Source organism: Centrocercus urophasianus, unplaced genomic scaffold (assembly GCF_019232065.1).
Source record: "Centrocercus urophasianus isolate 14NV4802_14NV808 unplaced genomic scaffold, USGS_Curo_1.0 seq_20, whole genome shotgun sequence".
NCBI classification, from domain to species: domain Eukaryota; kingdom Metazoa; phylum Chordata; class Aves; order Galliformes; family Phasianidae; genus Centrocercus; species Centrocercus urophasianus.
Window position 1 is genome coordinate 6,061,866 of NW_024884756.1, and position 23,953 is coordinate 6,085,818.

Genomic DNA, 23,953 nt, shown 5'->3' on the forward strand with positions numbered 1-23,953 from the left:
TTTTTTTTTTTTTTTTTTTTTTTTTTTTTTTTTTTTTTTTTTATACATTGTCTCTTTCAGTCTTAATGTCATTGTACAAATACTATTCCCTTCTCTTCTCTTGCTCCTGGCTTTGGAAGAACACTGCATAGTGGAAAAGTGTTAGTAGCTTGGACATAATCTTGCTGCCAGCTATCTACCATGCCACTTGGAGGTCCATCTGGTTGTCTGCTCTTTTAGTTTAATGTATCTGCTCTTCTACAGTGGCTCAGGTGTCATGTTCTGTTGTGTTACATCCGATCACTTCAATGTTTTTTCATTTGTATATTTGTTTTTAATACTTAGTTTATTTCATTTAACAAATTCACTTCATTTTTCTTTGCAGTTCCAACCTGTTTGACAATCTAAGTCCTGTAGCATTCTATCAGGTTGACCTTGCCATTTCAGCAGCTGTTGAAATCAGAGGGTAAGGCTTGATACTATTTTAATACTTTTTTTTTTTTTTTTTTTTTTTTCCCCTCAAGTGAGCATTGTGTTTGTTTCTTTATAATTCAATAATCTTTCTTTCAGGTCTCTCTGTGTTATTTTTCATGAAATCATAAGGAGTTTTTAATCATAAAGAACGTGTAATTCTCCAGCCACAATTCGGAGTTGCCAATCTTAAATAATTCTGAAAAATTGCAAAGCTAATTGAAAAAATGGATGATTGTTATGCTTCTGTTATTTCTGGGAGGCAAGGGGTGTGCTGGAGGGAACACATCCCTCATTTTCATAGTTGCACACTTTTCTCCAGATTGCTTTCCTCCTCCACAAACCTTTTCTAAATTTCTAAGTCTTTCTAAAGATAAACTTGCAGTGGCTTCACCATCTTCAATATTAAGCATGGTATTAATATTATCATGACTCCATTTAACCTTCATTCTTATACTTGGTGAACATATACTCCATAGCTAAAAGCCGTAAGATCCTTTTGCTTAGTTAGTTAACTCAGATTCCTGACTTGTCACGATTTGATTTCTACTACACTCATTTTCTAATCTTATTTTGAGTATTTGGTAGAAAGGCAATGTAGTTTTTAAACATAGTGGCTGAAAAAATTGTACATGGTATTTTAGGCAAGTTGCTTTCTTTGAGATGTTCTAGAGAACTGCATTTTATGTTTCATAACTGATTATAACTAATTGTTTGCTCCACTGTTTAGCGTGTCATCTCCTGATCACATATTCCTTCCTATTGCAAATTGGCAGCCCAAGGAGAATCCAGAAACAGAAGATGATATAGGGCCTCTAGTTCAGCATATCTACGAGGTATGCAGTTTCTACTAATTTCAATTACACTGTTCTGTGATAAAGGAGAATAAAGAAATCTTCAGTGTAGCTTTCTGCTGAAGTGGATGATCTTCTTTTACTTTTTTCTTCTGTAGAAACAAAAACTTAATTATACTGGGTTAATAAGTAGTATCTGCAAGAAGGGTTTGAATGCCTGCAATTACTGTAACAGAAGTGGCCAAATACAAGAGAATATTTTTTTTTTAATAACTTCGTTACACATCTTTTATTGTCTGTAAGATTTTTCTAGCGCTTTGAAATCTAGATAAAATATTTGAAGTACTTTGAACTCAGAAAATAATTCATAGCTGTAAATTATTTAGTATTCTCATTAGTATTCCAACTGTTCTGAATCATTATTGTAAAAGTCTTGAACAATTTTAAGTATTAAAAACTTCCTTAGAAGAATGATCACAGCTTAAGTCTAGACAGTTGAATCAAACAAAACTGAGAGAGCTGTGTGAACAGGAATAGTGAAAGTTCTCGAACTTATAAGAGACCATTTATCTAAAGAAAATTAGAGGTGTATGTTATTTGTGCTCAGGGTGTCTTGGCTGAGACACGTACAGAGGCAGTGATTCATGATGACACTACAAAAACTACATTGCTTCAAGGCGAAAAAATTAATGCTAAAAAGCTTTCCTTGGAAGTTTTTTTCCCCATCGTGTTACAGAAATAATTTCAAGTTTTGACTGCTGCGGGACTGTAGTTCAGTTACCGTTTTTAGGTAAAGTTGTTGATGTTATTGCTCTAAGTTGCTGGGGGTAGCGACCTTCATGTAAGTATCTTTTGTGGCTGAAATATAAACTAACCACTGTGTGTGTGTATACTTGTGTATTTATATACACATATACATGTACTATATGTATTATATATAAACTACATGCATTTTTTAAATATATATATGTTTTTTTTTTTTTTTTTTTACATCTGTAATGCTTTTTTTTCATAATCAGCTGAGAAACAATGGCCCAAGTGCTTTCAGCAAGGTGATGATGACTCTGCAGTGGCCTTACAAATACAAAAACTATACGCTGTTGTATATTGTTCAGTATGACATCGATGGTCCCATGAACTGCACTTCTGATATGGAGATCAATCCATTGAAAATTAAGGTATATGGTACTTTCCTTTTTGTTTGAGTGAAATGCAATATGTTTGCTTATTTGCAAAGACTTTAAAAAAGACCTGAATCGAAATACCTAACACACTGAGTTGAGTGTTCCTCTATTGTTGAGGAGCAAGACCACAGTGTTTGATTGTACTTGTTAATGTACATGGCAGGTGGAATAAAAATAAAAGGTAGATAACAGATTACCAAATTGAAGACAAATTTGTGTCAGATTTCCTTTTGCTTTTTTCTTGAAAGCCATACTATCTGAACAAAGACCAAAGCAACTGAATTCTGTTGAATGTAGATTTAAAAATATTCCAAGTAATTCAGGGCTATTCATGTAAATTTTCTAGATTTTGTTTCTTGACAAAATTGCTTTATTTTTAATGTTAGTAGCTTTTCTGTTGCTTAGCCACTTCCAAAGATCCCACCTTGGTCAATAGGTGTGTTTTGCTGGAGAAAATAATATTTACTTAAGCCCAATTGAAACAAGTAGCTTGTAAAGAACAGAACAGAGGAGAAACTCCATTTTCCCAGGTTGGAATAAACTTATTCTATATTTTTTCAGGTCTCTCTTATATGTCTGTGTACACACGGACAGTGATGAGGTACATCAATACAATACTAGTGCTATTTTTTTCAGAACTAAGAAATCCGAAATGACAAGGAAAAATACTTAATAGAACATGACAAAATCAGATTTCCATTGCCATCTAAGTATTTATATGTTCATTGTGCACTTGAAAATGTTTTGAGTTGAAGAATTAAGTTATTCAAGGCTTTTTGTTAGATCTTAAATTTAGCAGTGGTCAAGAAATGGCATGAGTAATGCTTTGATAACAGCTATAGCGGAAAGCAAAGCTTCACTAAGATGGAAAGAGGAGTTGTATTATTTTCTTGAAGTTTTAACTGAACATTCAAGTAGTTGATTATCTGAAGGTAAGAATTATTGTTTGGGCTTCCTTGGTTTATCCAGATTTCTGCTTCAAAAGAGGATGAGAAGAATGAAACATTTAGCAGGGAAGATAATCGCAATCATCGTATCAGTCGGAGAGATTTAACTGCCATTGAAGGAGACGTGCAAACCTTGGTAAGCTTTTAACGTCGATGTATCCACAGTATGTTGGCTTATAATGGAGAGATGAAAGCTCTGTGTGACAAAGCATTGCTTCAGAAAACATGCTAGGGTTCATTCTGTGTTTTAAAGGATAACAGACGAAGAATCTCATTCTCTGGAGCTGTGTGATGCGTTTTGTTTGTTCTTATTTTTCTCCAATGTGTGCATTATTCCCATTGTAGCCATCCAATGATGTGTGTGGCTGCAGATTTGTTGTAAGTTTTATGCCTTCAAAAACAGAACTCTAGACATTCAGTGCCTTACTTCTGTATTGTGCTATTTCTTGAATTTAATAGGAGGAAGACATGCAATGCAGGTAAAACAGAAGCAGACGAGTGCTGTACCCATTGCCTTCGCTGCAAGGAGTAGCTTACAGTTTAGGTCAGTGAGTCAGACCACATTGAAGAGCAAAGTGTAGTTTTACTAGTTGCAGTTACTTAGACCTGAGTTTTCCTAGTGAAACAAATGTGGAGGATGGTAATGTAAATTGATCAGAAATGCCCTTCAGTCTGCAGAAATTTTTTCATACGTACTGACAGAAGTTTCAGCTTTGGGATCCAAAACTGTAGAACTGGCTTGAGTAGCATTTTTCTGAATGTGAACTTACTGAACACTGTCAGTAGTCATTTAAAATTGATCTTCATTTAATGTACTTAAATAGCTTACGGTGCATTGCCTAGCAAATAGAATGAGTACCTATATAAATAATGGCGTTAACAAATATTCAAATGTTTTAATCTTTCTCATATCATTTCTATTTTCCATGCACAGGGCTGTGGAAATGCTGATTGTTTAAAGATAGTCTGCCAAGTTGGCCACCTGGAAAGGGGGAAGAGTGCAATACTGTATTTAAAATCACGACTTTGGACCCAAACTTTCATGAACGTAAGTAAATGGATACAGTATGATCCTTCTTCTGAAACACAATAAGTGATTTTATATACATACACAATACTAATTTTGTTCTTCTTCTATAGAAAGAAAATCAGAATCACTCCTATTCCCTTAAATCATCTGCTTCGTTCAATGTTATAGAGTTCCCTTACAAGAACCTTTCTTTTGAAGATATTCACAATTCCACAGTGGTAAGTCATTTACATCCACCCTGAGTTGGATGTAAAAATAAATAAATAAATTATTTTGTGAATGGTACAAAAAGAATGATTGTTCAATAGCTGTGCGTGGCTTCGTTTAATTCTAATTGTATCAAATATTTAATTCGTACATTGATTTCAGAACACTTGAGAATAATGGCAATATTCTGTGCTAAAATTAGAGTTAAAACGATTTGTAGCTTTAAAGAATTAACTGAAAAACGAGAAAAGGAAGTCATGGTGAAGAGTTCTAAGTATTCTTGTTAACAGCAATTTTGCTACAGAAATATTTGATTTTGAAAATTGTGCTTTTCTGTAGTAGCACTTACAAGTCTAAATATTGGGCCTTGATTGTATTATAATGTGTGAGACTGAAGACCATCTGTGCCCTAGAGAGGTCTGAAGAGAAAGGAGACAAGGTGCAAACAGGAAGAAAGATATGGGTCACTATTTGGCTGCCAGAATAAGGTTTTGGTTGGCATTACAGTGCATTATAGTGTAAAAGAGATGAAAAAGGACCTTGGCTTATTTTAGAGTATAGATGCCAATGACTATTATTAACTGCTTTTTAGCTCTTAGAACTTCAGGAGTTGAATCCCTCCTGCCAAGGAATTGTAAGGGAATTTTACTTTTTTAGGGGAAAAAAAGAAAAGCAGTGAAGAATTTTTCTCTAATTTTCAAAACATTTCCAAAACCCTGCAGTTGTGTTCTATAATGCTTGGTGATTCTCAGTACAGGTTGCCATGGTATCTCTGACTGAAGGGGAAAAAAAAAAACCACAAACAACTTGTGAAAATCCTATTAAATTTGGGTCACTGAAGCCTTTTCGTCACTATTCTATGGCTGCTTACTCACACTGGAGTGAAAAGTTAATTTCTGCTGGATTGAGATTATTTTAATTACAATAGAAACCAGATAAGCAGTACTTAAAATGCATGAATGAATTCACAATTCAACTGCTGTGCAAAATGTGTTTTTATTGTGTTTTTCTTTTAGGTTACTACAAATATTACATGGGGCATTCAACCACAGCCTATGCCTGTGCCAGTGTGGGTTATAATTTTAGCTGTCCTAGCAGGATTATTGCTCTTGGCTGTTCTAGTGCTCGTTATGTACAGGGTAAGTACAGTATTGTTTACTTCAGGGTTGATTTCAGTACCAGTGGTGTATTACTTCAAATAGTAGCAGCAGCTTGCAGAAATAACTTGTTTTCCTGGTGACCTGTATGTGTTAACTTTTTTAGTTAGCCATAAAAACTTTTCTGCTTTGTCAGGGAGAAGTTCAATAATAAAAAGAGAACGTCTGTGATTGTGCTGAAATAATCAGTTTAATCTGTGTATCTGGTAATTATTGGCCTTAGAGGTCAAAAAATCAAATGGAAGTGAGTGGCAGGAAAAAAAGAATCAGTAGCTGATAAGATGAAGTCTGTTCAAGATGCAGAAAGAAAAAGATGTGTGTATGTTTGAAAATAACACGGTTCAATTTCTCTGTTTTCTGAATTACAGATGGGCTTTTTCAAACGTGTGAGACCGCCTCAAGAAGAACAAGAAAGAGAACAGCTGCAACCACACGAGAATGGGGAAGGAACATCAGAAGCTTAAGCAGAGTTTTATCTGTAAGACATTCTAAAACCTTAAAATGCCTACATCTTAGTTACAAATACAGGTTTCCCCCCTAAGGAAAAAAAAAAAACAACTCATGACTGCAAGGATTATGGTGTCAGAAGATATCAGCACACAGATAATGAGAGCAATATATTTAAATCCTCCTTTTTGTATTAATCATGTCCATACATGTGACTAACACGTCTGCACTGATTTGCGTGTGAAAACTGTTAAGTAAAACGTAGTGCTGTGAGTTTGCTTATTGGGATGCAGGAGACATGTTTTTAAGAGACCGACTTTATATGAACTACTACACAGACTCCTTTTATTAGGCTGAAGCTAACAGCTTCCATAGATACTTGAACGATTACATGTTGTTTCAACAGTTACTTTTTTCTGTACACTACAGTTTATTTCCCACTTCTTGAAAGCTAGTTGCACAAAAATGACCACGGCTTGTTGAATTTTGTAAAAACAAACAAAAAACAAACAAACAACAACAAAAAAAAACTAACAAAAACCACTCCTTGACTCATTAACTGTGCTGGGGATTTTCCTCTTGCTCAAAAAATACATGAAAGATTATTCAGTGGAATCCCAGATGTGATGCCTGTTGTGCACTCTCATCTGCTCTCCTGTCTAGAGGTTCGTCTAGAGCTTTCCCTCTAGATGCTACAGATACTGTCCTCCAGGTCCAAGGTTCCCTACAAAAGGGGTTGAGCCTACACCACAGGAGGGGTAGAGGGCTGGAGATCATGTACTTTCTATATGGGACCTAACAAAAGTATTCAGGGCAAGATCTAAAAACTGTACTATGTGTTTCATGCAGCAAGATCCACATGTCCCACAGTGTCTTGGCAGCATGGTGCATTTTAGGAATGACCAGGGATAAGCCTTTGGACCATGGCTGCCCACAGACACATCTGATGAGAAAACCTTTCTCCAAAGATGAAACCTCCACAGGGTTTGGAGTCTGAGTCTGTATATTACTTGGGCTGGCTGGATTACGGTTTCTGGCAAAGCCATTGGTTACCTGAGTGACAGTTGACCTGATGCACCTAGGAGAAGATGTTAATAATTCTCACATTGCATAGTTGACTACATCCAAGTGCGGGATAATAGTGATAACAGGGATGGTTTTAACTATGCTCTGTGCCAGCCACCTGTGTCTCGATTACATCAGTACATTAGCCTCACTTCCACCTACCCTAAGAGAGTGGTGAGATTGTCAAATGAAGCAGAGTATAGCAGGCAAAATGAAAGGGTTTTAAAAGAGAAGGTTGAGTTGGCTTGCTCCAATTCATTCATTCATTGTATATTTGATTGCACAAAAGATGTTTAATTATGTTCAGTACATTTCATTGCCAGAAGAGAGACTATTTCATATCACTGCTGGTTTATATACATAAAATAATGTGAGTGGGCTCGAGCCACTGGTTTTAGTTATTCTTAGCTTAATTCTCTCATTACTGGTCTAGTAAAGTGAAGCCTCATATACTTACGAGAGCGTACAAAAAGTGTGTATGCATTTTAGTAAGTAAGTGCAAATCAAGCAGGTATTTGGCTCGCATATGTAGCTGTGTTGCACAAATCTTAGAGTGAACATACTTAAACTGGTAGAAAGATGCCTTATATGAGACTTGTTTATTCTCTATTCTGGAAAAGAATTCAGCCACATACAGAAAGAAGCATTCCTTCTCTAATTAATGTGATTTGTGTTTAAAAAAAAAAAAAGTTCTTAGAGGGACAAAAACTCATTTTGTAATTTGTGGTTTTCATTCACATCTGCATCTCTCCCATAAATGTTGCAATGTCCAGTGAACCCAGAATTACTTGAAACAAACAATATGATTTGACTCTAATTTCTTCCTCCTTTCTGAGCTATAAAATCCACAAATAGCTTTTGTTAAGTCCACTTTTACTCACTAGACCATAAAGGCATTTGAGTTAAGGGAGACAGCAAAAAGGTTGTGAGGGCCAGTTTGTATATCACATCTTGGTTTGTATATTATCCATGTACACATTTCTATTTTAAACAAGTTGCTCAGATCTAATTAGTTTATTTGAGAGAATATAGGGCAAAATTCTGTTTTCCCTGAATTTCCCAGGTCTTTATTGTGAGCAAGGTCATGCTTTTGCATTTGCTTCTAGTAATGTTACTAGTAATATAGTAAGGAATTGAGAGTCAGGCTTTGATCCTGGCTTCAAAATGTGACTTCTATAAAACACAACTGTAGTTACTTACGCAGGCTTCTATTTCTCACACCTTGTCAATTAATTATCTATGTGCAAGAAGGTTGTTTTTCCCAGTCTTAAACTTAGTAGGTTAAGAGGTTTAAGGGACTGCCAGACAGATCCATAGCTCTAATTCTTGTGTGTTTCTTCCTTACATGTACATATCGGGTTGACTTGAAATTATTTAGACTACTCGCATGTCTAGGCACTATAAGCAGATGAGGAGAAAAAAAAAACAGCACAACAAAACATGGTCAAGATCTCTTCAGCTGACGTGAAAGGGTTTTTGTAGCCCTGTTAATGTCGTTGCTAACTATGTCTTAATTTTACTGTGGCAACTGGAAAATCGTTTTGCTGTTCTTCAAGATAAAGAGGTACATTTTGTTGGTACATGTACTGTAGCTATGGAAAGTTTCTTCCATTTACTTAAGTTACATAAACACTTATTTAAACAATTTTTATTTTCCAACGTTCTATTTGAGAATAAATGCAAGTAGTTACTTCTCCCACATCCATTAATTTCCACTTTGACTGGTTAAAGAAAGAAAAGTAGCATACATAAATGGAGCATACAGAGAATGTCAATAGATACAACATCCCAAATTCACTTTCAAGTCATGTTATTCTTTCAGGAGGGTTCTGAAGAGACTGCTTTTCTGAAGGGATGTACAGGCAGGGATGTACATTTTGCATTTTAAACTTGATAGTATGGTTAAAGAAAACACATGCACTTGTGTCACTATAAATTTTACAGTGGCATACAAGCATTGATGTATTCTTATAGCACATATTTTAGAGAGACGTTAAAACTTTCAAATAAACTTAAAAAATGTATTTTGGAGTGAAATTAATGCCCTTGAGTCGAAACTAATGCAAATAAGATGCATACTGCAAGCATTAAGAAGCAGCCACTAGAAATACAGTATCAAATAATTGTCTTAGCCTTCTTTTCAGAGAGTTATGTTTCAGAAGCAAATGTTTATGTATATAGTATCAGGAACTACGTAATTCTTTAGCCAATGGAAACATTATCAAGTGCTGTATCTTTTACAGTGAAAAATGAAATAATGTAAATGTGAAGAGGAGGATCTAACTGAACGGTTGTTTCTCCCAAGAAACACTACCAAATTGAGATAGCTTTTGCCTAACCATGACTGCAAAGTCAGACATTTATTAACATAAATGGAAATATTTGAGAGATGTCGACGGGGTTAGTACCAAGTTTATCATTTTACTTGTCCCACTGTTCTAAATTGTGATTGACGTGTGGATCTTAGATTCATGTAATGCTTATGAAACTCTTAAGAAAGTTTATTATATATGTACTTTCTTAAAAAAAAAAAAAAGTTTATTCCAAGCAGAGGCTTCAATGTTTTTATGTTTCTCAATTTGTAACTAGGGTTAAACAGCCATTTAGCTAAACTCTCATGAGTATTTAAAAAATATTCTAGCTGTAATCAGCATGTTCTTGGTCCTTCAAAGGATTCATGTTGCACTTCAATTTTCTGCAACACTGAGCTCTACTGATGGTTATCCCTAGGTCCTGAAGTATTTATCCCATCCCATCCCATCCCAAATAGTCAGCAATAGACCAACATTACACTGGTGAAAATCCAGTTAGTTTTTTTTTCTTTGGTCTATATCAAGCCACAGTCCAGTGAAATGACAGAAAACCTTAAATTCACTGCAGTTGCCTTTCAATTATACTCTTCACGTTCAATGTTAATAAGGAAGACAAAACAAAGGAGTTCATGAAATGAAAATGGAAGTCCAGTATAAAAAGTAGTTGGCAGACCAAAGATGAGCATTACGGTGAAGTCAGAGTTCTTTGTTTGCTCACTTGAGTGATGGGATGAACCCATAAGTAGTGGCAGTGGCCTTCAATTACAAACAAATGGCATACATTGGAGCATGATTCCATGCTGAGCTCTACTGATTCTCACAGATGGGAGTGGGATCTGAGCTCTTTGGTACAGAATCTCTAGCTTCTCATTCCCAAGTGCAATATACCATGATCAGAACTAGTTCACTGCCAAGATGTCTGGTTTTGTTTGTCTAGGAAGGGATGTAGCATTTGTTGACTTGCAGCGGTCAATATTTTTCAAAACTTTAACAAAACTAGTGTGACGAAATGAAATGATAAATGAATGGTGTAGAAAGATGTTGATCCACCCACATTGGGTGAAACAAGATGTATATTCTAACCTATATCCATTACTAAATGTTGAATTATTGAGAATTGGTACAATATTCTTTAAGTCGACTCTTGAAAACGTGTCTAGAGGCTGTACAAAAATGGGTTTGAGTCTGTAGTGCTACTGCTGTTTCATAGAATGTTGGTCTTTTTTTTTTTTTTCCATTGTGTAAAAGTTTTCAATAATAACCCAAGGAACTTAGCATTACACGCAGTGACCTCTCCAGATATGCTTCATTAAGATTGAATAACTTGACCTTTGGCTTTTGTAAAGAAAATGAAGAATTGATGTAGCATTTCAGAATCTTCAAAAGCATCTTCAAAAGATGTTTTCAGGTTTAGGTGGCCCTTTCTAGTCCAGGAAGGCAACTGGTATTTGCTATGATATAATTATGTTGAAAATGTAAGGTTGTTTTTCTTGGTAATAGAATTTTTTCATTGATTTTTTGCTCGTGCATTAAATCATTATAGCATAGTTTGCACAGGCAGAAAATTAACATACTAATGAGACTGCTGCGTTTTGGGTTTCTTAGTTATGTAGTAAATATTTGTAATGAACGGGAATATTTTCAGTAACTATGAACTTGTTTCCAAGGTCTTCGGTACATTTAAAGAGAGCAATATGCATTTGAAGTCACCTTATTTTTATTAAATTATAAACCTTGAAAAAAAAAGTGGATATTATAGCACAGTAATTTTGTACTGATATCAAAAATAGCTATTAAGCTATGGTTTACTTTTCAATGCATTCTTTTCATCTTAATTGAAAATTGATTTTATTAGGTTGTATTTTTCTATATGTGTATGCAATTTCAAAATATTGTCGGATAACCTGTTTGAAAAAAATGTATTTTGAGTTGATTTTGATGTTAAGAATTTTGGAATAAAATACCTCTTAACTATCATGGCTTCCTTCATTTTTCTTTCCTAGATTTTAAAAATATATATCTAATTTACCTTCAAGTATTGCATTGTATATGTTTACAATCACCATGACGTACTAACCATGAAAAGGTCATATTTTCGTAACTTGTACACTTTCAGGTAAAACAGCGTAGGTTAATCTCAAGCCAAAAGAATTCATAGCCACAAGCAAAAATGAGGATGTGGTCAGAAAGAATTTTCTCATCACAAAAAAAACCAAACCAATTTTCTTACAGAAATTTCTGTGTACCAAAAGTAACTCAGATTCTGTAGCTGTTGCATCGTTGTAGAAATTGTTCAGTTCTCATTCTTTGCCCAGGAGAAGTCTCAGAAGTATTGTTTTTGGTTGTTGTCGTTGTGTTCTTAGCCTAACTTTATGTTAGGATTACAGTCTAAATAACAATCATCCTTGTGAGTAAACACTTTGTGTCACGATAAAGGTATACACTTTTACTTTCCATTGATTGCACATTTGCTTTTTTTTAGAACTAAATGTTGACATTTGTGAACGCTTGAGGAAAAACTCCAAAACTGGGTTACCTGGATTGTTAGTAGAGAAATTGTTGGCTTAAAGACAATGACAAAAAGACACAGAAATAATGAAAAACTGTTAGTTATGTTTTAACAGCATTCTGTGCCTTTACAATAGCTATAGTTTAAGCATGTACAAAGCACTATTACAGCAACCGAAACATGCTTCTGAGTGTTGTATCAGTACCAGGTGCAGCTGATGTAGGCCTAGTTTTGGATAGCTTCAGTTAGTTATCAGCACAGATAGATATGCAGATTATATATATCTGCTATACAGATTGCTATATCTCTATAACAGTTCCAAAACAATGCATGATTAAGAAATTAATGACAAGAGCTGTATCTGTACAGCAATATGAAGACAATGTTTGTTCAATGTTTTTCCATCTTATGCAATGATCACCTCAAAGAAAATGATGGTCCCTGTCTTGAGGTTATTTATACCAATGGAACTCTACTCTCTCCAACTCTGTTATATTGCTTCACATACTCTGGGTTTCTAAGGTACTGGTATATTAATAAATATAAGCATATATAAATGCATTCTAAAATTACCTGTTCAGGTAATTCAAGACTGTGGTGATAAATGAGACTTTTTTTTTTTTGAGTTTTTGTGTAAACCTCTCACAAAGAGATAGGATTAGTGCTGTTAGAAATCCATAGTCACACACACAGGGTATTCCAGAAACAATCTTTTATTGCATCTTTCAGATAAACCTTCTGCACATTGGGTGCTGAGCCACTACCTCCATTCACAGGTGTGTAGGACTTGCCAAGACCAACCTCGTAGGGCCCAAGTGTGTAACAGACCTTTGAATGTAAGAAGCTAAAAATACATACCTTGTCTTTACAACTTCACATGCAGATCATGTCTATTTGTTATTTCTATTAGATATCTGCATTTACATTTTGTGTTCCTTTGTACAGGCTTTTCAGTCTCTGACAAAATATTACCAGATGCCATGTTGCATCCCTGCGGTGGTTAATGATGTGCAGATATTTTGTAATCTACTCAAATTTTGAAAAGTATAAGGCCAACCTTTGGAGACTGCAGAAGTTTCTGCAGGATGTATTACCTCAAATAAATACTCAGGAAGGTGAAATAAATTACTTACTATCAGATAACAACCTTTTTTAAGAAGAAAATTTGGCTAAGAAACTTTAAACTTGATTGTGATTTTTCTTATTTTCTGAACTTCATGTTGTTTGTACTTTCTAGGGTGTGCCAGTGCCTTTTTAGAAGTTTATCTAAATGCAATACCACCACCAAATTTCCATATAATGCTTCCTTTTGTGAACTGTTTGCAATAATATTATCTCTTAACATGTGCTTAATGGATTTATTTCAAACTTCAAAAAGATTAATTACGCATATTCAGACCATCAATGTTAATTTAAAAAGCTGCAGCTGCAAATGGGTTAGACCACCCATCTTCAACTAAACTTGGTCTATCTTTTCTTTTTCTAAGAGCCCAAATATTTAGAAATGAAAATCTACTTGATCCATGCTCACCCAATACCACACACCCTTCATCAGACATTGATTAACAAAGGTAACAAATTGCTTACAGCATTTAATTAGCTTTCTGTGGATCCCTTTCCTCTCTCTCAACAATGGCATGGAAGCAGGCCCTCTTACTTTGCCCATGTTAGAGGTTGAATAGGAAGCTAGTTAACAAGATGTTACCTGGGTGCATGGGCACTGAGCAAAAAAGAATCTCTTCACTTTGTAAGCTGCTAGAGGAGAGCTCCAAAATTCCAAATGATGGTTGCGTTCTGTGCCCTTTTGCTTAGTTCAAATAAAGATCCTTTCAGAAGACATACTTTCCATAGCATGTATTTTTTGGTGTTGATGAAGAAGAGGGAGACCCAATGTACTCAAACTATTGCAAAGAAAAATAGTGGATCTTACCTGTTGAGGCAGCCGTTAAGTTTCCCACTGCAGCACAATTTGTCCTTAAGGCAAGACAGCTGAATTCATATTTTTCAGCAAACTCAGCAACTGTAACAAAATCATATTTTCAGTGACAGCCCCAAATCTCTATGAAGTCATTGTTAACGTCAATTAAGCAACCATGTTGCACAGAATGACATGAAATTATAAGAAAAAATATATTAATTTTTATTAGATTTGTTAAAAAATCCCCAGAAAATACACTTGTAACCAGCGGAGAAAACAAATATTCTTCCACAGTTTGTATTCTGTTGCATTCCTTTTCTACTACACAGAAGAAATCTGAGGTCTGAACACCAAGGTTTGGCCTGGCTTCTCACTATGTTTAAAATAAAGATCATTATTTGGCTACTATTTAATTTAAGGGAAATAAATTTCAAAGCAGCTTTATACCTTCTGAAGAAACTCGTTTACTACTGAAGCAACACATGGAAAAGCTTCAGCACCTGCCTCTCTGAAATCAAGGCACGGCCGCGTCGGTGCCGTCATGAAATGCTCAGCGAGGCAGTCCCCACACGCTTTCAGCACTTAGCCCTGCAGATGATGGACACCGTTCAGTCCGAGGGCGGTGAGGCCCCGGCGCTGCTGCCAGAGCCGTTTCACCTCATTGTCACTGCGGGCTCTGCTCCCGGGCACCAGTGACAGGACGGGTTGCGCTGAGGGAGGCTGGGCTCGGGTGTAAGGAAAAACTCCTGTGAAAGAGCGGCGATGCCTGGCATACGGCTGGGTCACCACCCGCGGAGGCGCGCGAACGGAACGCCGCAGCCCCAGCACCGCCCCCCCGTGCGGCCCCGCCCCGGCACGTAGTGGAGGGGCGGGCTCAGCGGCCGCTTGGGCCGGAGCTCCCGGTGCGGTGTTCGCTCGCGATGCTCCTCCGCTGCCCGCGGGCTGCCCGCCATGCCGGGGACCCGCGGGCCGCTTTCCTCTCTGCTCTTGGCGCTGCTGTTGCTGCTGAGGGGACGGTCGACGGCGGCTGCCGCCACCCGCCTGCAGCCGGAGCGAGCGGCGCTACCGGGGGGAGCCCCCGCCTCGGCGGCCTCAGGTAACGGCCCCTGACCTGCCGTCGCTTCCCGCCTTCCCTGAGGAGAATTCTCCTCTCCCTCCGCGGGGAGCGCGACCCCGAGGAGCCCCGTTTGCGCGAAGCATTAAAATGGGGCGGGGGAGATAAGCGGCTGTGGCGCAGGGTCGGGCGGAGCAGAACCGTGTTGGTGCGGCTGTGTCGTACCTGCGCGGAGGCTGCGAGAGAAGAGCCAAGCGGAGCGGGATCCATCTTTGATAGCGCGGCTGCCCCGAGGCGGGAGGGGAGGGGAGGTGAGGGAAGGGAGGCGCGCGGCGCGCCCCGCGAGGTGCCGTTCGCGGGGTGCCGTCCTCGGCGGGCGCCGAGCCGCCGAATCACCGCCGGCCGCCGCCGTATCCACGCGCGGAGCTGCGGCCACCGCGAGGCGTTCGTCGTCGCATTTGTAGATGCGTTCTGAAGCCTTTAGGGCTCGAGTTAGGAGCAGGCTAACGTTTGCCTTGACGTATTGCCTTTCGTCGGAGGATCCCGGAGCGGTTTCAGGCGTTAATTATTGAAGCTCTTTTAGCACCCGGGTTCCATTTGGGGTTTCGGTGAAGCATATGCTTGGCTGTGCCGCCTGTGCGTTTCTGTTTCCAGCTGCCTCCGAGAAGGTAATGTATGCTTAGCTTTGGGCATATGGTTAGCATTGCTGTGGAATCGAAGTGCGTGCACACCAAGGTGTGTATGTTAACTGGGAAACGAGCACAAAGGAAGGGGAAAAAAATCCCAAATTATGGTCTTGTAAGTTCTTAAATGTGGGAAGCAAGAAGCCACATTGGGTAGAATGTGAACAGATGCTTAAATGTTCCTGATACGTGCTTAGAAATGTATTAATTTGATTTTTGTGGTTTATTGGTTGTTTTTTTTTTTTTTTTTTTAATTGCTTTAAGTTAAAAGGTCTTACCTGTAGGACTGCGAGGAAGGCTGTCCTCCTTTGGAACAGATTCTTTTCTTGTTATTTTGGCTCTCTTCTTGTTTTCAGAGGAATGTGACATGCATCACCACTGTGAAAAGGCACTGTCAGCATTTCTACCTTGTGCAGCCAGCGTTTTGCTCATTAAAACCAGCAAAAAAGACCGTTTTTTGTGATTTGCTGGTTCTCTCTGGATTTGTGTATTGATTGTGTTTTGTTCTGAGAAGCTCTGGGACCTTGCTGCCATCAGTGCTGCCAAAATCCCTGTGGTACCCAGTCTGACCCCAGCACCATTTGTTCACAGTTGTGGCTGTTGCAGATCCACGTGCCTGGCGGTTGCTGCTTTGCTTTATTTGCTTACTGTGTCTCGTGGCTTTGCAAGTGCTGAAATGATAATATGGGATGTAGCTTTCATAATCAATCCCACCTTACGAATGTTAGAAGCAATCATTTGTACTGCCCTTAGCATTTGGTTATGTCACGTCTAACCACAGCTACAGCCTTGTTTCACTCGTTGGGCTGGCTTTCTAAATCATCTTTTTTTTTTTTTTTTTTCCTGTCATAACAAATTGATAAAGCCTACAGTGATAAATCTTAAAAAGCAACAAGCTAATCACCATCAGGAAACCTCCTATGAAATCTGCTAAGCGCTGCTGTATTTCATGTGGCATTTCCTTTCGATCGAGTGCTGTGGGTAACTTTTGTTATCTTGACGCCTCTGAAATTTTAAAAAGTAATGGCTTGACTCTGGACCTGGTTTTATCAGATGTTCGTGTCCCACCCCCTCTCAATGAGCTGTCCTTGTGATGGCTCAGTGCCGAAAGGCAGGCAGGATAAATGGCTGTTGCTTTGCTCGCAGGATGCTGGCAGCAGAGCGTTCCCTAAGGGCAGTGCTCTGAAAGGCCGCTCCTGCAGCAGCTGCAGACCCTGTGCTGGGGATCTGCAGGCAAGCGGAAGGGGAGAAACCTGAGTTTGGATTCGTGCTGGTTGTTTGTGATTCCAGTGTTGAAAGGGAGAAGGAGACATAACCTCCTAGAACAGAGAGCTGAGGTTGGAGTTCACAACCTTTTCTCGTTTGACACTCTGATATCCATGTCCCTTCTCTGTCCGGGCTAATTATGCAGTTTAACAGATCGATTCCCTCCTGGCTTAACAAACTTCTGCCAGAGTAATTAACATGCTGCTTAGGAAGAGATGCTCACGTCTGCACAGCTGTGTGTGAGGGTGCTGGGGTGCACAATGTACTGCTAACATGGAAGCGGAGTGATGAGGAGGCCATTGCGTGTGATTGAATAGTTGTTCTGTTCTCCTCCTCTTTCTTCTCCCTTAAAAACAACAACAAACCCACCGCTGCCAGGAGAAATAATAAAATACTGAAGGGTAGGCAATGAAAATGTGCACAAGAGAGACTTGGTTCAAGAAGTTACTCTGACTCATGCTATCTAATGAATGTAGCTATTCTTCCAAATTATAGAAGAAAGTATTCAGGAAGAGAAAGCCAGCCGTTGTGGTGAAGGTGCTGATTGCCAAAGTGGAGAGCCTGTCTTGGTTGTTGTTATTCGTAGGGAGTTTTCCCATTTTCTGTTCAGACATCTGGGCTCTGGTGTGCAGCGGTGATCAAAGCGAAGTCAGTGCGAGCTTCAGATACTCAGCATTGGGTCTGTGGGTTTGAGCGCAGGATTCAGGAGGCAGTAAATCATAGTCGTGGCTTTGATCCTGGCAAATGTTATTTATTTATTTTCTTTGCTAATGTGTATCAACGCACATTCTTTGCAGGAGGTATGGGGGTTGTAGTTGACAATGTTTAAGAAGCGTGGATATTCTGGAAGTGGTTCGTTGTTATTCTCGTTATCATGTAGATCCTGTGCAGTAATTTAAGCAGAGACCCCTAATTGCATACGTGACACTTAACTGCCTCGGTTCTGTGGCAGATCTGATGTGTACTGAATGAACAGTGCTGGGGGAAAAACAGCCATTGTGTGAGTAGGAGCTACCACAGTATGTGTAAATAAATAGGAAGACGTGCACCTTATTAAGGTCTCAAAAAAGAAAACAAAAAAAACAACATGAAGTTAGGTTTAAACTGTGTTGAAGAATACTAATTGTCATGTCCTTAAGCATATGTCGTATCACTGCATGTTTTGCTCTGTGGGTACTCGCCATACCCTTTGAGATCCCAGCATCAACAAGGAAAGACTTGACTTGCCTTCCAACATAATAAATCATCTCCAATCTACATTATGTTATGAATTCAGGGAAAAGAAACTTATTTATTTCGCTTTTCTTTTGCTGATTTTTTTTTTTTTTTTTTTTTTTTTTAATGGCAGGTGGCCTTGTACACGACAGATCAGCTTGTTTTTTTGCTGGGTGAAATGCAGGCGGTAGCAGGTGACAGCTCTGTTGGTTGAGGCTGATAAGAGAAATACTTGAATGCTGGAAAGCTCTGAAGAAAATAAGAGGCTGCTTTTGTCAGCCATGTCTGGATGCTGCCTGTGCAATTGGGTTCTGTGCCTGTTTCTCAGCATTATCTATTTGCCTCTGGTATTAAGTTGCTATCTAATTTGAAGCCATGTTCTAGACAAGGGATTTCTCACTAAAATTTTTCTAAACTTCTTTGTCTTATTTGTTCTGATCATTCAAGGAGGAGGTAGCTTTCTTGTGTGTCCTTTCTTCTGAAATAATGAAACAGAAATATTTCTGACACTGTCTTGCGTTTGGTTTTGATAGCTTGTTCTGTCAATCTGATTGGAGTTAGTGATAATGAATTGTCATCCACTTCTGTTTGTTTGTTTTAATAATACAGTGCTGTGTGAATGATTCGTTGCTTGGTGGTGTCTTGCCCCTCTAGGCAGTGGGCAGGCATTAGTAGGGTAGGAATAAACCCAGTGCTGCTTCAGAGCTTCTGGTGCAGGCAGAGACCCTGAAAAAATGAGTGAGGAGTTAAAAGCTGTATAGGAAATGGTGCAGTGCTCTTACTAAGAAGAAAATTGAGCAGTTTTAACAGTTTGTGCTGAAAAAGTCAGGGCTCTCTAATTAAAGAGCTCTAATCAGCTCTGGGGTTAATTGTTTCAGACAGCCAGGAAAATGTTTTTCTTACCCAGTTGGTATTGGAATGTAACTGGTGTCAGGGCAGATGATGTATTTTTAAGGTATCAAAGCTTATGAGTGAAATTATACTACTTGCTTACTATTTGGACATGGAGGACCTAGCTGAGGATTTTTGACAAAAGAGAATTTTTAATGCTTTAAATTATTTCAGATGTAAATGTTTGTTGGGAATTGGTATGTTTCGTATGTAAAGAACTTCCATGAAACTTAGGAGAGACTGAGTTGCGATATGGAAAACAATTCATTATCAAAAAGAACTGCAAAAGTATTACATGCATGCAACAACAAAACGGTTTTGTGCAAGCAGCAATGAAATTTCAAACAACCAACTGCACCTCCTAGATAGGAGCTTGGAAAAGAGCTATTTAGTTGCTCCTGAATTTTCTCAGCCTCTGAAATCTGTAGTAGTGGTTTCTCAGTTAGGTGAGAACGCACAGAAAGATTGCAAGACTTAAACTTGTCCTGGTTTATTAGACCTGATGGTCTTAAGTGACTTAGCTTTCTGTGCTGCTGTGAAGCTTAGTAATAGAACAGAACACAAGGAGGGGCATTAGGACGCATGAGAGAGGTGATAAAGCATCTGTAGTTTGAGTCAGAAGGGAGTAATGAAAAAAGAGGAGATTGCATTTGTTTGTCCATGTGTTCCTCAGTTTAAGCTATTCTGTCCCTAATAGAAGAAAAAGAAGAGTTTGCATTTCTGTCGTTGAGGCATTTTCTGTCGTTGAGCACAAAGAAAAAAAATGTTACTTTGCTAACTTTGGTGAAGTGCGTAGGTATAAATGGGAAAGTGCTGGAGAGTTCTGAACAGGTAGGTAGCTTTCGAGTATTTTTAGTGAAACCTGGAATATATTACACAGCATTTAAAAAAAAAAAGAAAAAAAAGCTGGGAGAAGGAAGGGCAGGATTGACTATTCATGAAAATGGGATCCGTGGTTCCGCCTGGCAGAAGTGGCAGGAAGTGGGAGCCATCAGTGATGGCAGGAAGCTGTGGGTTGCAAGGGGTGGTTTTTGCAGTTCTTTGTGTTGTTCAAGTTTCATTGCTTCTCCTAGTCTCCTGGCAGGCAAGACACTATCAAAGACTAATTGATATGTAAAAAACATTCACCCAGTTGCTGTCGTGCTTTAAAAAAAAAAAAAAAAGGCTGTTTAGTGATTTGGAATACAAGTGCTATCTGTGTCACTGGGGATCTGTGGTATGTTTCATCTGTGAGCTGGCTGAGTGGATGAAGCCTCTGAAGACAGAGGCAAAGATCTGAGGGGAAAGCTTATTCAGAATGAACCTCTTTTTTGGCATTAAAAAAAAAAAAGGGAATTACTCATTTGCCTAGAAAGCTGCACATTTTTTATCATCACTGTACCTTGCTGTAGCAGATGAGGATTTGAGGTGTGATGTGATAGAACAGTTGAGTCCTCTGTATCACTGCTGGTTTAATTCCAGATTTGGAGGTTGAGAGCAATCCGGTGTGTCATCGGAGCACCCAGATCGATTGGTTAGGAGTGGCCTTTGCACTGTAGAGGTTAGTGCAGTTTTGAATTACCCTTCTGTGTTCTGTAGGGTGAAAACATCACCAGTGATAGCTTGTCCTACGTAATCTGGTTTGACAGGACATAGCCAGCAGAATTTCAGTACATGTGTATGTGTGCTCCTAAATAGCATCTTCCACACGTCTGCAGGAAACAGCCTCTTACAGGCTACAGAGGGGCTATTGCACTTCCTGCTTTGCGCTCACTGTTTCTGAGGAAACATGAAGCTTGAAATATTGATGATAGCACATTTGAAATGAGGACATGAATGTGCACAGCTGTACAATCAGCAGCATTGAAGTGTTTGATGAAATGACCTCTGCAAGGGAACTTAGGGGTGAAAATCTCAAGGGAATGAATTTAATTTTAGCCGTACCTTCTGTTCCTAAGTCAGGTGTTTAGTAAGGAGGACTTCACTCAGTCTGTGCCTCATCATTTTGTTTGCGTTCCAGGTCTGTTCAGAAGAGCTGGCTTTGGCCAAATGGAGTTTGTCAAAGCTGTATCTGAGACTGGCACAATTGAAGGCAATGCCTGTATGGGCCTCACCGTATTCACTCCATCTATACTGAAAAGGTGATCTGGCAGATACTATCCTGTCTGGGAGAGAGGTTGATCAAGATGTGATGCTGTTTCCCTGTGAGAGGGCACACTCCAACTTTTGCATGAGCAAGCTCTTGTGACCAGCTCTTGTGAGCAGCAGCAGACAGCCTGTTGTGTGAAAGGCTCTCCTAAAGTACCCATTGCATTAAACACCACTTCATTGATAGGACTCTGTGCCACACCAGTGGTTCTGTCAAGCAACAAACTATCATGTGTTACGAAATGCACCAGAAATTGTCATCTGTGGAGATAATGTGGAAAGACCTTCCTTCTTCCTGCTCAGTTAGACTGGCTGCTCAGACTAGTAGTTTCCAAGTGATTCTGCTGTCCTCTGGCTGGTAGCAGGTATTGTATTCTTAGAAACAGATTACTGGCAGCTCTGCATATTATTGTTTGCGTGTGCCGTGACCACAGTGTTGTGTGTTCCTGTCTGATGTAGATCCTGGGGCCATCCTGCATGGCCTGCTATGGCTGGCAGGGCTAAGGAGTGAGGTTCCTTACTGTCTGCATGCCTAAGGCACACCAAGTGCAGACATGAATCCTATCAGGTTCCTGTTCTGTTCTTCCTTCTTCCCCTTCAGTTTCTTGTCTTTTTCTTCCAGGCTGTAATTAAGCTTTACAGTGGGGGCCAAGGAACAGCGTGGAATGACTGAAAGGCAGAAATGTTCAGACCTCAGGACACAATTGTTTCCTTTTTCCATGTGAGAATGGGATATTAGCTTACAGGCTCAGATCCCCCTGCTGGGCTTTCCAGGGGACCCTCCTCACTACAGCATTCTGCATCTCCTCTTGTTAGTGCTGGCTAGGACGGTGCAGTCATATCAGTGTAAGAGGCAGAGGTGGCCTCTACTGAAATGACGTGGAAATAGGTTGTGGCTCTGGGTAGGTTAGAGAGCAGGAAGAATATTTTAGACCTTCTGTCTTCAGGTTTTTTCCCATTTTGAAAGATTTAGATGCTTTGATATGAATCTCGTGTGAACTACTGCCTGCTGTAGCAGTTTCCCTGCAAATGGTAGATTAATAGCTGTAGTGCCTTTTGTATCGAACGTAGTGGGTGTGAGGCAGATATTGAGCCATGTGCATTAGGACACAGCAGTGTTCTCACGTTGAAGTGCACTATTGACATGAGCAGAGCACCCCAGAAGAGCTGTGATGTCTGTGGAATGTGGTTTGATGAGTGTGTGCTTCAGCTCATGGGTCTGAGCGTTCGCTCGAGTGCTTTGGCTGACAGCAGAGGAGTCGTAGCCAGATAAATTGGTGCACTGACCTGTTAGCACACAGCCTGTTCTACAGAAAAGAGTGAGATGTGGCTTTTTAAGTTTCTACGTGGTCAGTAATAGTTCATCTGCTTCCTCTGGAATGTTTTCCTGTGGTCGACCCGTCTTTTAGTCCTATTTGTCACCAGTTTTTGTTTGTTTTTTTTTTTTTTAACCTTCGTTCTGTGTGCATGCAGCTGCTGTTTTTTTTTTTAATCTGCAGGTCCAATCAATCCTTACGTTATTCATACTGAAGGCTTTTCCTTTCGTAATCATCATTGTCTGTGTTCACTGACAGCGAGTTGCAGTAAGATCATGCAAAGCATATTTTGTCTTTTCATCCCGTTTCCTTATCTGTACAACTTGCATCAAGCTCTGAGCTGCAAACTGCCAGGTGCTTCTGTTCCCCTAAAACAAGCAGGCAGGCCCACTAAGCGTGTTTAAGTAACACACCTTTGGTGGTTTAAGAACCAGCTTTGCTCTTTGTTGGAGTTTTTTTGTTTGTCTGTTTTTCCCTTTGCAATGTTTTCTGTCATTTTTGAAGTAACTGACTGTGAGGACCTGCAAGCATGAAGTGTGAGGAGCACTTGTCCAACCTCGTGCCTAAAGCAGGGTTGTTGCTGAGTTCAGAGCAGGGGCTTGGGGCATTTTCCTGTCAGGCCGTGCAACAATAGGGATCCTGAAACCTCGCAGGAGAATTCATTGCAAAGTTTTCTTGTTCGCAGAGAAAAGAAGAGTTTCCTCGTGTCCAGTCAGATCCTTTCCTTTGGTCTCTGACTGTTGTGTCTGATAATCCTGCCACTCACCACAACCATAATAGGGCTGTCATCTTGGCAAATCCTTGGCTATAAGAGACTTGTTTAGGTCCCCTCAAGCCTTTTCTTTGCAAGGTTAGCCAAGCCTGGTTCCCATAATCTCTCCTAGTTGACCTGTGCTCCTGCCTCCTGACCATCTTGATCTTGCTTCTCCTCTGCTGAATGGCTTTTTTTTTTTTTTTTTTTTTTTTTTGAAGCAACCCCAAATGTAACAAATGCTGATTCTAGCTGCAGTAAAAAGACTTAATTTCTCTGCTTGCTATGGTGCTGTTGATGCAATGCAGCATGCCTTTGGTGTTCTTCCACGGATTTCATTTTTGGGGTACATTCTTTTCCGCTAGTGAGTATAAATTAGAAGGTGGGATTACATCCTTTGCAACAGGAATTGGGGCTGTTTTCTAAATGCTCTGTCTGCAGTTGGCTCAGTCAGTTGAAATTGATAGCAGTGTGCAGTATGGCCTTCCTGCCCCCTGGTAAGGATTTCTTGGGTTGTAAAATCTGTCGGGGAACCAAATTTATTTATTATTAATTATTATTACAGACTTATGTGGGCAGTGTTCCCAAATGCAGCTAATTGGAATGTTCTCCTGTAAGTAATTTTTGATG

General features: G+C 39.2%; 2 protein-coding genes across 3 annotated transcripts in view; both read left to right on the forward strand.

The window, feature by feature from the left end:
- The window catches only part of ITGAV (integrin subunit alpha V), a 44,414-nt gene extending 33,563 nt beyond the window's left edge, over positions 1-10,851 (forward strand). Inside the window, exons 23-31 of one of the 2 annotated variants that reach the window (XM_042822352.1) lie at positions 365-445; positions 1,181-1,286; positions 2,264-2,422; positions 3,398-3,511; positions 4,310-4,423; positions 4,516-4,623; positions 5,629-5,751; positions 6,138-6,247; positions 8,660-10,851. In XM_042822352.1, the coding sequence (XP_042678286.1) occupies positions 365-445; positions 1,181-1,286; positions 2,264-2,422; positions 3,398-3,511; positions 4,310-4,423; positions 4,516-4,623; positions 5,629-5,751; positions 6,138-6,233 (901 nt within the window). In that variant the 3' untranslated portion in view covers positions 6,234-6,247; positions 8,660-10,851. Of the gene's footprint in view, positions 1-364; positions 446-1,180; positions 1,287-2,263; positions 2,423-3,397; positions 3,512-4,309; positions 4,424-4,515; positions 4,624-5,628; positions 5,752-6,137 lie in introns of both variants that reach the window. The other variant, XM_042822351.1, reaches the window with a different exon arrangement.
- Positions 10,852-14,971: 4,120 nt separating this feature from the next.
- FAM171B (family with sequence similarity 171 member B) overlaps positions 14,972-23,953 on the forward strand; it is a 39,058-nt gene continuing 30,076 nt past the window's right edge. Inside the window, exon 1 of the mRNA XM_042822367.1 lies at positions 14,972-15,116. Within this exon, the coding sequence (XP_042678301.1) occupies positions 14,972-15,116 (145 nt within the window). The remainder of the gene's footprint in view (positions 15,117-23,953) is intronic.